Source organism: Thunnus albacares, chromosome 4 (assembly GCF_914725855.1).
Source record: "Thunnus albacares chromosome 4, fThuAlb1.1, whole genome shotgun sequence".
NCBI lineage: Eukaryota > Metazoa > Chordata > Actinopteri > Scombriformes > Scombridae > Thunnus > Thunnus albacares.
This window is the reverse complement of record NC_058109.1, coordinates 18,862,501-18,876,639: the sequence shown is the minus strand read 5'-3', so window position 1 is coordinate 18,876,639 and position 14,139 is coordinate 18,862,501. Positions and strand designations below refer to the sequence as shown.

The 14,139-nt window shown below is 39.7% G+C and overlaps 1 protein-coding gene and 1 long non-coding RNA gene across 3 annotated transcripts in view; one reads left to right on the top strand and one right to left on the bottom strand.

The window, feature by feature from the left end:
• The window catches only part of LOC122980111, a 51,915-nt gene that overhangs the window by 37,118 nt on the left and 658 nt on the right, over window positions 1-14,139 (top strand). The gene's annotated exons all lie outside the window — the stretch shown is intronic.
• Window positions 723-14,137, bottom strand: frs3 (fibroblast growth factor receptor substrate 3). Of its 2 annotated transcripts, none has more exons than XM_044347829.1 (7): window positions 12,958-14,137; window positions 12,203-12,328; window positions 11,975-12,063; window positions 11,628-11,814; window positions 9,656-9,817; window positions 8,059-8,180; window positions 723-7,976 (listed from the first exon to the last, which is right to left on the bottom strand). In XM_044347829.1, the coding sequence occupies exons 3-7, from the start codon at window positions 12,038-12,040 to the stop codon at window positions 6,660-6,662; spliced, it is 1,854 nt and encodes a 617-aa protein (XP_044203764.1). In that variant the 5' UTR covers window positions 12,041-12,063; window positions 12,203-12,328; window positions 12,958-14,137; the 3' UTR covers window positions 723-6,659. The 2 variants fall into 2 exon arrangements, with proteins under 2 accessions (XP_044203764.1, XP_044203763.1); XM_044347828.1 differs by having other exon boundaries at window positions 13,934-14,137.

Below are 14,139 nucleotides of genomic sequence, written 5' to 3'. Positions count from 1 at the left end.
TTAATTTCTGGTTTAAGCAAAGATGGGAAACATGATTATGTTCACTTGGATAATAAGTCATTTATCACGGGCAGGTTGTTGAGCTACAGACAGCTGTACATATTTTAACAAGGCAATCTATTTTGAATGGTGTTCACACATTTAACATAATTTCACCCCTCAGGGTACAGATATTCCTCACACAGCAGAGTTTTTCTCAGCTGCTGGGCCAGAGAATGAACGATTATGCTCACAACAGTCTCTGAGTATTGTATTACACACATTTAAACAGGCCTGTTTCACGTCCGTCTTCAATGTTTCCTCAGAAAATAATAAATAGACCAAAACAAACAAAGCCTTTCACCTCCAAGAGTGATCAGGTTTGATCATCAACAGTCAAAAAGGTTCTTTGCTCACAAAAGCTGTGTTGACCTGACTCGTTTCTTTCTTTCTTAAAAAGATGTATATATATATATATATATATATATATATATATATATATATATATTTATAGATCTTGTACTGTTCTGATTGTTGAGCAGCCTGTTCTCGTATATTTTATAAAAAATATTCTATGAATACCTTAAAAAATACCTTGTAAATGTGTAATGTTAAAAAATTATGAACTGAGGAGGCACATGATCCTGGGAGGAAAGTGCTTTGTTCGCTCAAATATATTTATCCATTCTTTAGAGAGTCATTAAAAGGTATGAAAAACAAAATCGACACTGTTTAATGCGCAGTAAGATATTTTCATAGCTTCATTTTAATATTGGAATTACATTTACTTTTACATTTTGGACAAATCCACACTTATAATTGATAAAATTCACCAAATGTCAGGCTCACTTTGTTTTTGGGACAGGGTGGGATGAAGAGGAGTGCAGATAACATACAACTCATCTCTGTGTGGAATGATTTAAAAATGGAAATGACCCAAATGTTTGTTTTTGACAGTCCAACAAATGAAGCAAATCAGCTTTTTATATTCACTTCTAATGGCAGCATGATAAGACCATCACTGCATACTCATTTATAAGCCATGGATGGACACAGAAACATACAACAAATATTTTGAAGAAACTTTTTTTTTTTTTTCAAATTTCAAACTGAGACAAAACATAAAGAAGATTTCCCTCTTTCAGCAAAAATATTTAGCATGGTTGAACCTTCAAGCTGCGCATTCGTATCTCAAGTAGAGTCTACAACAGCAGTGAGACACTCGGGTCTCACTTGATGAGTCAGAGAGTACCTGCAGTTCCTCGTAGGTCCCGGATTTTGTCATGCTTGAGCATATTTGGCACTCATTCGTTTCATAAATTGATATAATAGTTACAAAGTTAGGCCAATGCAACCTTTATGTAAATACACAAATCTGTCACAAAAATGTACAGCTCAGACCCGTACATGTATATCACCCTCTGGTGGCGATTACACCCTCGTACCAGACAAAAACAACCCAGATAAAAAAATACACAATAATAATAAGAGATATTACAGTTTTCTGATACTTTCAGTATTTTGACAGATATCTATCTCGTAGCATGGATGGGAACAATATGTCATTGAGATTATCTTCAGTGGGTGATATTTTGAAGATGATACAGAGTCACTGAAGTGATGATGATGAATACCACTGATGAAGATGATGTGTAAATCTATGGTGCAAACCATGTTGCTGGCCTTCCCTTCTGTTCTCACTGTATTCTTGCAAACTGACTTACATGTACTGCGTATTGATCTTTGTAGCACTTTGAAAAGTTGTAAATTGGAAAAGTACACAAACACTGAAAGAAATCACAAAGGAATTTTATTTCTACATTCGTCAGAACTATGAGAGCAAAAATGCAGCTGATGAGAAATCAGATAGTCGTGGAGTGCACCATAGTCACATGACATTATAATGACAAACACACGTAATTAACATTATATGCTACAGAACATACAAGTCATGATTTAATACCTTCTCAGTCACATTGAGTTTGACTATTTCACTGCATCTCCTTAACTACTGAACAGATTATTACGATTATCTTCTGTCTCATGTAATCTCAACTAATGATGACTGACAACGGATTCGTTCTAGGTTGAGTTGTACAGCTTAAAGGAAAAAGTCGACATTTTCAATCTTCTTTCATCAATCTTCTCATGTCACTCTAGGCAAGAAAACGCATTTATCTCAAAATGTCAAACTACTCCTTTCACCGACATCATCTTTAAATACAGTATGGTGATGGTGTAAAACAATCAGGAGTTGGCACAATACAGCTTCAAGTATGAAATACGACTTGAAGTATGAAAACTACTTTCACTAAAGCTTCTTTCAACTTCATCAGTCTTCAACTTTCAACCAGGCGGTATTTTTTTTTTTTTTTTTTTTTTTAACAACAAGCCGCCCTCATTAACAGCAGTGAAAACATTTGTCCAGCTTGAATATGAAAGGCACAGTGAGAAATTTATTTGAATGGACTTCGATGTACGCTTTCATGTTGGTACAGTAAACACTGAGCAAGCCCTTTTTATTTAACAACCAATTCAATAAATTCAGTTTGGGGAACTTAATGATGGGAGTTGTTATCTCGACGTGTGTCTCCTTGCCCTGCAGATTACACCAGCAGAACCAATCACACCCATGAGCAGCACTTAACGATTTCACAGACACCTGTGTGAATTATGCCTCCGGCATAAACACTGAGAATGAAATGCTTGAGATAGCATCTACACCGAGCCAATCACAAAAAGTAATGAGATGGGCGCTGCACTGCTTTTGAACTCAAGTGCAGTGAGTTCGCATGTGTGCTGAATGATCTGAAAAAAACAAAACAATTATTTAACATATCTACTTATTTTGATTATTAATCAGTAAACACAGGAGATGTGGTAACGTTGCTGTAATCACTGCTAACTGGTTTGGGTGGTGGTGAGGTTACTGCGTTATAACAAAGATAGTTAACACATTTCAACATGGGTATTTTTTTTTTTTAAATGACCATAAAACCACAGGTAACATTATTCTGAGATATTAGATGAACCTCTTGCTGATTTCTGTATGAAACATTGAAAAGTTTAATACATTGAATAAAATGTAATTTAGGTACTGGCAATGGTCACCTACTGTATGGCACTGTTAATGTGAGTTTAAGCAAACACGCAGTGTCTGACAATCAAGAAAACAGGCATTTTTTAAAACATTTTTTTTTTTTTTTTACTTTCATAGCTAAAATTGCACTATGAAGGTTGAAAAGTAAAACATCGTTCCTGAAATAATAAGACTGCTGATTCACAGAAGAACAGGCGATTAAATACATCAAGCCCACAGCTCTAAAGACTACTATTTAAAATTTCACACTTCACACATTGGTCTGATTTAGTTTGACAAAACAATAATTCACCTATTATTGCAAAAATGTAAACATCCTTCCAGTGGATCATGACAATATCTCTGCAAGTACAGTCAAAAATGCCAGTATCAGGACAAGCTTTAAGTTGGCCTTTTTGTTAGAGAAGTAACTTTTTAAAAAAAACAAACAAACAAACAAAAAAAAGTATGTCAAAGTATGATTATGAAGCAAAAAGACAGACTTGCAACTTTTTTTTTTTTTTAAGGCTTCTGTGTTGGGAATGTACATCTGAAACAAGACCAAGAACATTTGTGCCAATTTCACATCAGTGTATCAAACCTGCGGCGTTGAAACATTGAGTCGATTAATTGATTACATTTTGAAAAATAGTTGTTTAAGTCATTTATTCTTGGATTTGCTGCTTTTCTCTGCTTTATATCATTGTAAACTGAATAAATTTGGGTTTTGCGGATGTCACTTTGGGTTGAATTAATTAAATTTCACTGTTCTATGACATTTTTTAAACTTAAATAATCGTAAAAACCAAAAAATTTCAATACAAACGCCTTCTTATCCCATATCTAAAAATAATAGATGGTAATAGATTATTTAACTTTGGCAGACATCCAGTGCTGTAATGACTAGTTCATTGATGATCTAAAGAAAATTAATCGCCAACAATTTGAGTCATCTATCAAGCAAAAATATTCCAAATATTCACTGATTCCAGCTTCTCAAATGTGAGGATTTGCAGCTCTTCTCTGTTGTATTTCAATGTATGTTGAATACATTTGAGATATTTGAGACGCCATCATGGGCTGTGTGGGAAAATGCGATGGGCTTTTTTCATTATTTTCTGAGACTATTACAGATTATTTAAGGCCAAGAAAGCCCTTAAAGCACTCACATGAGAGATTTCTGTCTGTGCTGTTTTGTGGGCAGGGCTTGTTGGAGAATTGTCATGTGACGTACAATCTGAGCACAAATCAGAAGCACCCATTGTTGCACAACCGAATTTGAAGAAATCATCTTTTCTTTGCACTATAGCTAATCCGCTCTTTGCACTTTGACTCATGTGACACAGAAGCCAAAAAAAACCCACCTTATGTAAAGGTTGAGAAGTTGTATTTGTGTCTCATATTCATCTCTAATTCTCATTTAGAAAAAAAAAAGACCAACTTCAGCTAAATGCCATAATACATCTGCATTTGAAGGCCTATACATGTGTAAATCTAATACATCTAGCCTTCCTCTGTCAGCTGAAATGTTCAAATAAAGGATGACAGCATCAGTGGGCCTGTGCTTGCGTTACCTCTCCTACTAGACAGCCAGTTTGTCAGGAAAACAATCTTGATGAAAGGAAATATTGGCCAAATGAAACAATCTCTGAAATGTCACGTTACATTTCTACTGCTCAGAAATAATCTCAGAAGAACACAACAATGCTACTTCTATTAGCTAACAATGATAAAAGATCTGACATCGCATAGGTTTGAACACATCATTTTTCATTTTTGACAAGTACCTGTCGCTTACGTGGGCTACTGTTAGTATGTACATGTAGCAGCATAAAACCACCCTGACTGTGATTATCAGACTACAAGATTACCATTCTCATATCTCCCTCAAAATGGCTGTCAATGTGGATGAGGTGGAATGTGCAGTGTTTTTTTGTTTTTTTTGTCATTTTAATTTCTACTTCTTTTTTAAAGTTTGTCTCCCGACTGCCGCCTTCGCTGTGTTATGACCTGATGCCTTTCTGTCGTATTTGTTTCCTACAAATCCTAATGGCACATTTGATTTTATTCATTGTACAGTTTGCAATTAAGTTTTGGCACTTAAAATATAAATACAGTCTTTCTTTTTTTCTTTAAATATAATTAAGCACAGTTATAACAGTAATACACCAAGTATATCCAGTGATAATTTGAGGTGAAACTTTGGTCTCCATATTACCAACTGGATTACAAAATGCAGGTCATCACATGGAAAACAAAATGATTACAAAAAAAAAGAATGAACAAATAAATAAACAAATAAATAAATATCTAACTAAAAAGGTTGATAAATAGCCTCACAAAAATCTTCACTGCACGACTTTGCGACATACTTGATTACCCTTTAAAAACAGACCCATTCACACCTGACAAATTATAGAATCAGCACACTTCATGTGAGGTTATAGCTTAATGCCACTTTTTGAGGTTATCGATGTCTCCGTCAAAACATTTAAATAAATCTTATTTACTATGCAGACTAAGAATGTCCGTGAAATATTTGGCCCCCTGCTTTGGGTTAAAACAACACGGTCGAACCTTGTGGCTCCAGTGGAGTAGGAGTAGAGGGTGTTTCAGAGGCCCGGGATCAAAAGTGCAACGTGACAAGCGTAAACCGTGTACACCTCCTGCAGGTCTGGGATGATAAAACAGGAGGCGTGATCGAGAATGATATGCTACTTTTTCTTTTTTTTTTTTTTTTTTTCAAATTGCTGCATGTGGATAAGAGGGAGCCGAAGCTCATTTAATCCATGTGTGCTACTTTCCCCTTCGGTTTAGTCTAATTCTCAAAATATCTCATTTTTCTGTCAATGTGAAAACTCAGATTGGACGAAACCATTTCTAAAACATGATAAATACAATTCCATAGGATTGTGTGCAAAATGCTCCATAGGCATATATTAACAATAATAGTCTCTTCTACCAGCCATGATATTAGACTTCGGTGCTTGTGATGAGGTATGAACATTGGCCAGTATCTTAAAGGAACCATTAACCATCTTTCATGCCAACAACTACTCTCTACACCTTCTGTAACGAGGGTTCTTGATTCTCGTAGTGATTGAATATTAAAAAAAAAAGGAAAAAAAAAAAAAAAAAAAACAGCACATGGATGTAGGTAAGTAAATGATGGCAACAATACGATTTGTGAGTGGAGATGGGTTTAAGAATCAAATTTTTCTAATACAGTATGGCAATGACTGCTTCCACTGAAAACAGAGGTCTCTGCTCTAAGCTAAGCATAAAATCATATGTACATGATTTTATGCTTATAAATATATCCATATATCCAGCAAACAGTATTTGCAGTTGAAACTGCAGGATTCTTGAGAGAGCTTCACACCACATATCTAATAAATAACACAGAATAAAATGGCAAATTCTCCTCAGAGATTTTCCTTTTATATGCACAGATAGGTTTCAGTAAGTTTCTAATTAGGTACCTGTACTGTATTAGTCAGCCCGACAGTTGAATGGATGGATGACAGTGAAGGGTCCAGTGTGCTAAGATGAGGATAAGCCTTCATCTGTCTTCATCTTTCCTCTTCAGTTTGAACACCGTTTACAGAGGCAGGTCTGTGCTGTTGTGGCGAGTCTTTCTGGAAGTCCCATCATCCCTGGGCAGAGCTTTCTGCAGGTTGGACATGGCAGCGGTCTTCTTTAGGTCAATAACTGCGTAGCATTCACTGCGCCGGGGTGCCTGCTGGCCACATTTTTTGGGTGGTAGGCGCTGGTGCTGTGGCTGGGTCTGGGCACCCCCGCCGCTGAGGGCTTGGCAGGGAGGTTCTCCCTCTAGGTCCACCTGGATGTAGTTCAGCTGCCGTGATGGAGGCATGTGGCCGTGCTCACAGCCTCCAACCCCTGACCTCGATCGTCTGCGGAAATCAAAGCTAAATATTCGCCCCCCTCTGTCTGGCTGACATGGCCGCGGGTGTGGGGGGCAGGTATGTCGGAGCCGGGGTGGCTGGACCTGCTCTGTGTTGACATAGTTCTGCAGGGCATCTCTGTGGATGCCCCGACCATCCTGGTGGTACCCATTGGGTGTCCCAGGGCCTTCTGAGAACTCATACTCATCAAAATCTTCCTCCTCTTCTTCATATTCATCCTCATCCTGCTCATCATCTTCCTCTTCCTGCTCGTCGTCCCGCTGCAGAGCGCTGTACTCCCACACGGGGGGCAGAGACGGCAGGTTCTCGTAGTTGAGCAAAGCTGTCCGACGGTGACCTCCACCCATGCCCCTCTCGCAAGCGTAGCCCTGCGGAGGTAGAGACGACGGGCCATGAGCGTGTGGGTGAAGGAGAGAGTGGGAGTGACTGTCCCCAGTGCTGCTGCTGCTGCTCGACCCCACAGACTGCGACACGCTGCTGGGACTCAGTCGCTGCTTCCTGCCGCTCCTCAGGCCGTTGATGTTCTCGTAGGTGAGCTCGCCGCTCTGGCAGCCGTCCGGATGCTCATGGCCTGGGTGCCGGTGTGCGTGGTGATGGAAATGATGATAGGAGTGAGAGTTGCACATGTGCATAGAGGGCTCGTCTCCTTCCGTCTCTGAGCCTGTTGCACCCTCTACTGGCTGAAGGCTGTGAGGATTGTGCCCATGCCTTTCCCTCTCTCTCTCCCTCTCCATGAGATGGCGCTGTGCTGGAGTGGGGCCCAGCATGAATTTGACCTCCTGCGAGGACGGCTGTAAGAACACCTGAGGATCTTTATGCTCCTCCAGGGGACAGCACCGCAGGTTGGACTGTGCGTTTCCTTGGCCCCCGATGGGCATGGCTCCCCGTGTTGTTTCAGGGAAAGTGCTGGGCCGCACCTCAGGTAGGGAGTGCACACAGTGACGCATAGAGAGATCCCCCTCCATACTAACAGTATTTACATAGGTGTGGGTCTGGTGGGGAAAGTAAAAACAGGGTTAAACTGTGAACGGACACACTGAACAATAAGCAGACAGCAGCATGGATACGTCTTACCTGGTCTTCCAAACCCATGAGGCTATGTCCATGATCATCAGCAAGAGAGGGTTGGGAGGAATCACCTCTGATTGGATAACCAGGGTATCCATTGGGAAAAGCCTGGACAGGGAACGCTGGAGCTGCAAGCACATTGATGTGACAATACAAAGACATGAACAAAGAACTGCGGTGTGGCAGCTATAATCGGGTGGTGTTATATGATTGATCTCTTTTGGAAGTAAAAGTTTTTAAAAAGGCATTGTGAATATACTTCAATCAATGTATTTTGTCCTTTACACTCCAATTCTTTTGTTTTCAAGTTTGAATTACTTAATATATTACAATTTTATGAAGTATAATTAAAATGGTGTTGGTTCTCCTGGTCGTAGCAAACACCTGACTTGACTCAGAAGATTCAGTAGTACTACTAAGGGCTCTTCTCATTTCTCTATTTTCTGCCTCCTTGTCTCCTTTCTCCTCTGTCCTCCTGCCTGTGACCCAGATATCAATCTCAGTGCGTCGTGTTTAAGGACGTCTCAATTCCTAAAATGCATCTGGAGGAGAGAGGAGGCTTGCTGGAGGAGCTATGAGCGAGGATACACAGGTATATCCTTTGCGGCAGTCTTTTTGGCACCCGTGACGTATATAAGAGGTGTGACACACAGCTGGACTATACAAACCATTTGTAGTGCTTCACACATTAAAACATATAAAGGATATAAGTGTGTGTGTGTGTGCGCGCGCTTGTTAAATAAAATGTATGACATCCTACAGTCTTGTTATATTATGCCACGTCGTAATTTGAATTAAAAGTAAATATATACATTGTTATGAACACTGTTGTGCTCATCTGTTAGAGATCATAAAGTACAGCAGTAGGCTGTAACAAAACAATGGACAGATGATGGAGCTCTGCTGCACGTTATATTTAATTGACTTGACGGCTCTGAAGCGAGGACGTCTCATTTTGTTAAATGTCTGTTGCCTCGACTCCTCTCTCCTCGTATCTCTTCCTCGCCTCCTCCGCTCGCATCTCAGGTGGGAGGGACTAAGATGTGAGGAGAGGAGGCGAGGAAAGGAATCCAGGATGTACAAACTGACAATCAGAACATGTACAATCGGGGCTAAACTCCCATACCTGAGAGAAAAAAAGTTCTCAAGATTGATATTGCTGCCTTTAGACTTCTTGTCAATGGCTTTCGAGACTAATCATTGCTAAGAAAATATAAATCACGCAAACAAAACTAAAATTTTGTACTGCACAACAGAGTTCTGTCATTTACTTCTCACTCCAGTAGAGCACTTTGTATACAGAGAAAAAGTCCTGAACAAACATATCATTCAGTATGAGTAGTGCAGGTTTCCGTCCCCAGTTTTTGTCCATTATTTGGTAAACATTTCATAGTACTGTCAGATTTCAGTAAGATTCCACCTGCTGTTATTTTGATACCTTTGTACCTCTGACTCAATTTAACCCGCGTCTATAAATAGGTTACAGAAAATTACTGCTGTATTGCTGCATGCAAGTTCTACAATTATTCTCAAATGAGATGTATAATTAGCAGAACTCCGACGCGTGTGCGTGTGTGTGTGTGTGTGTGGTTGTCTGACTCACTGTTGGGAGTCTGCGGTGTGCGAGACATTTCCATCTCTGGCGTGTGACCACTGCGAGTCATCATCATCGACTCTTCCACCACGTTGATGCTGTTACATTGCATCAGCTCCTGGAGCAGATTGAAGATCTCCTCTGCCCGGGAACACTTGAATGCAAAGATTCCTGATCATGTGAGCAAAATAACAACATTTACAATTAGTCACCAATATCACAATGAAAACACAAAAGATTAAACAGTCACAACTTCATGAATAAAGGATAAATTATTATATATATGATTAATAAATGTTGATAACTATCTGGCAAGTCCACAGTCCTCTTATGTCCAAATATTTAACATATTTTCCTTCTTGAATAAAACAATTAAAATTGGTGATTTGGTACTGGTTACAAGCACACATGAATCCAGTGACAGATCAGACTACACAATGTTTTTGTCTTTTGAGATGATCTTCTCCTGCGAGTCAGAACAGGCGAACATAGTCAGATTCTTGCTGTGAGACGTCTTAGGTGATCACTGACACAGACTTTACTGTTCCACTTGGCAGCGATAACAACTAATGTTTCCGTGTGTGATAATGGTTTTATGATTCAAAGTGAAACTGGAAACATTCATCGCCACTCAGCAGTCAACGTTCAGAGTCTTTTCCCCTCCCACTTGGTGGAAGAAGGTTGAGTGGATGAGCAGCATAAATACAGTACGAGTGCAGAGGGTGATGATGCACTTGCGATTATTTGGTATAATGTTCCTGACCTGAAGGTGCCATCAAATGAAATAACGTAAAACATAATTCCTCTTTTGTTCCTCCGTGTTGAAGAACACTGCACTGAAAGCATAAAATAAAGTTTTCAAAAACATGGGAGAGGAGACCAAAAAAATACAACATGCAAGCTGTTTGGTTGAGATATCATGTAGTGTCCTAGATGCTACAATGTACTGTGACATGCTACACAGGGTAAAATGAACATGTTGCGCCTGATGTTCATTTTTGTTCCAGATGTCCCAAGTTTGTCAGGTCAGGCCGTTATCAGGCGGATATCATGCAGTCCGAATTCGACATAGAACTTTTTCACGGCAGATTTTTTGACGTGTCAAAGTAGGAAAAGCACAAAATTAATGACTGTTTCGGTTTGGAGGTCCTGGAATTGTGCATGCTGGGAAACTTTAATGTTATCAGTAACACCTGTGCTTTCTTTACTGTGACTATAACTTTATGATAAGTTAAAATGTCTGACACCATACAAACTGTAAACTTAACATAAAAAATATCATCATCACAACTCTACATCTGGGTGAAAACTCATCAGGGGTGAAAAAGGTGACGAAGACACGAACCCACATGGGTTGAAGAAAAATTTTTTAAATATCAGCTTTAAAATGTGGATTTACAGTCGATTTTAGCAAAACCTACAACCTACAATTAATGTAATCTTACTGCTACAAAAGTAATGTAAGGGGGACATCAGTCAACAGAGTGCAGAGCCAAGTTCAAAATTGTATTTAAGTGCATTGCATCCCCTATACAATAAAGTTCATCAAACAAAACAAAAACACAACTGACAAATCAAATGGAAAACACAGCTTATGTTATATTTTGGTAGAGAGAGACAGAGAGGGATTAAAGCAAAAATTTGCAATCTGTAAAACATGTTACAGGTTACATTACTTGACGCCTGCTAAACAAATAACACAATATGTAAAATTATGAGATTTCAGCACCACTCCACATATAACCATGTTCTCTAATGCAGCCGTCAAGTTTAAACACTCTAGACCAAGAGTGTTTTAAGGGAAGCTTTTTAACAGCTTTTCTATTGCCAGTTTTCTTTTTTTGTCATTTCAATGCCATTTCCAGTCTATGAAATAAAACTGATACTTTTTCTTTTTTTTGCAAAGCTTGTCTCAGTTTTTACTCTTTCAAATAATCAACCGTCTAAACTGAGGCGGAGAAACAGAGTAAAATTCTCTCACCCTGCCCAGTCTGACAGCGGCGACCGCTCTCGAAAGAAAACAGGTTGGAGTCGTAGCCGTAACGTCGCAGGCAGAGATACGGCCACCGGATGGCGTCTCTCTTGCGTGTGTGAAGAATGAGTTCGGTCTGGGTGAGCTCCATGATCCCAGAGCCCAGCTCGTTGCCCTCATCGTCCACATTGATGACCTAGAACAGGGAGAGGAAAAAAAAAAACAACCAAACAACACGTCATGTGGGATTGTGAGAACATGCTTCTGCAATACATTATAAAAACTGTAAGATACAGCAATGACACATGGAATTAAAAATAAGTGTTTATATTTAAAGATATTTTGGGATATATAACCTTAAATTTGGTGAGATGGTTGTCTCGGATGGGGTCTCTGTACAGACAGCTCCAACAGCTCCCCATAGCTTCAGCAGGCCAGCTGAAACCTGTTGTGCATGAAGCAAACATCATCATCATCGTCCACGGCCGTTGACAACATCAGCAGCTTTTCATCCAACACAGGAAAAAAAAAAACAAAGTACAGAAACATCTGATACAGGGAACCTGAACACACAAAGTTCTTACTCAGTCCAGGCCATCAGTGTAAAGGGATTCACGTCTCAATCCCAGGATCTTCTACTGGGCATCGTGGTCACAAGCCAGTTAGTTTGTTGGACTGACATCTTCAAGAGAAGCCGGATGTTCTCCCCCCTGAAACGACATTAAGGTTTAGACAGAAAACCTCTATCTGTGTGTCACTACACGAACCTGACCTGCAGCCTAATGTCAAATTTACATTTTGTTGAGCAGAAATGAATCCCTCATTTCCTGGAATTTGATGGACTTTACAGATGTCTATCCGGTCGCCCCTCATTTGTTTCTCTTAATCTAAATAGATAAAATTAAGTTAATTTCTATAGTTGACGGGTTTCAAATGCCTTCAAATTAAATGTAGCTTAAAAATATTTAAAATTATGATTATGGAACATTTTACATTATGAGTATTTAGTGGCAAAGTGAAGGCAACTGTATGCACTTTTGATTTTGTCCACATCATGAAATGTCCCCATAGAGTAAGTATATTCATTCTCTGATGAAGACCATGAGATGTGGTTAAAAGTTGAGATGCACTAATCTAAGTCTTCATCAACTGACATGACATGACCGATTCACATTAAATACAATTTACAGTTAGAAATTTTACTATAGAAATGCATCATGTCCACTATCATTTACCTTCTTTCACTCACACTGAGCTGCTTTTAACAATCTCCATGTTACCTTAAATAAAAATGATCCCCAATGGTGTCCAGATTTTAAATTTGGGAACTAAAGAGCACCTGTATTGCCTCTGCACTGGTAGATACACTGAATCGAGGTCTCAGCTTTGGTATCTGGAGAGATAAAGTTGTATCGGTGCATCCCAAGTTAAATAGTCTGAAAAAGCAAGTGAGCGGAGACTCCACACTACAAATTATTACAAGAATAATATGCCCAATATATTAAAAAATACAGTAAGTTTCCTGTAAAGTTATTACTGCAAACCACAAACTAGTCAGTACATGCTGGCTTCAGATGAGGAATGAAAAACATGCTGGATTATCTAGACAATCTCAAACATCTGTGACGAAATGTTGCACTGAACACTAACCAGACAACATCTCCTGTTTGTTTGTTTGTTTGTTTTTTTGGTGCTCACATCTGCATCAGTGCTCGCCCTGTGATTTCTGCTGTGTTTTGTGCTCCTTGTCACCCTCACACAAGCTTTACAAACAGCTTTCAGATCAACACCGCCGCATTATGTGTGTGCTCTAACCTGGGCCTCCACATCTGACTGGAGTCCACACACACACACACACACACACACACACACACACACACACACACACACACACACACACACATTTACAGCTACCTTGAACCAACGCGAGCAGACTGAAGAGCCCTGGCTACATTACACACTTGTCATACAGCCAGTGACTGAATGGGCTTTCCCTCCATCTGAGCTATTTACAGCAGGAAAAATAATAATAATAATAATAACAGCCCCCCCCCCCCCCCTTTTTTTTTTTTTTTTGCTCAATTAGCCAAGCCGACGCAGAGCTCCCAAAACAAGCCGACAGCGAGGCTTGATTTGCTCCATCAATGTGCACAGACTGGAGCTCAGCCATGCAGCCATGAAACCAGCACACTGACACTAAATGCACAACAGCACGGTTCAATGACCATTTGTTCCCCCCGTTGGTGTGAGGATACGATAGCACATAGCAGTCAACGGGAAAAGTGGAGAACAGAAAGCGATGGTTTGCTACTCACATGTCTGGCACGGATTTTTTTTTTTAGTAGCCCTAATGCGAAACAAGCATTGAGACAGCGGTTAGTTTTCGGCGGCGGCTGCTGCTGCTGCTGCTGGTAGCGGGATGTGGCACTTGCACGGCAGAGACGCAAATAAAAAGATGCAGTGAGAGCAGTAAAAATGTTATTTTTTTTCTCTCTCTCCCCTCCTATTACGCCCCCCTACT

Coding starts and splice junctions, on each gene's coding strand:
- frs3 (XM_044347829.1), bottom strand. CDS start 12,040: ATGGGGAGCTGTTGGAGCTGTCTGTACAGAGACCCCATCCGAGACAAC. Junction 11,815..11,974: donor ACCATCTCACCAAATTTAAG/GTTATATATCCC, acceptor TCCCTGTTCTAG/GTCATCAATGTGGACGATGA. Junction 7,977..8,058: donor TCATGGGTTTGGAAGACCAG/GTAAGACGTATC, acceptor TTTCCCCACCAG/ACCCACACCTATGTAAATAC.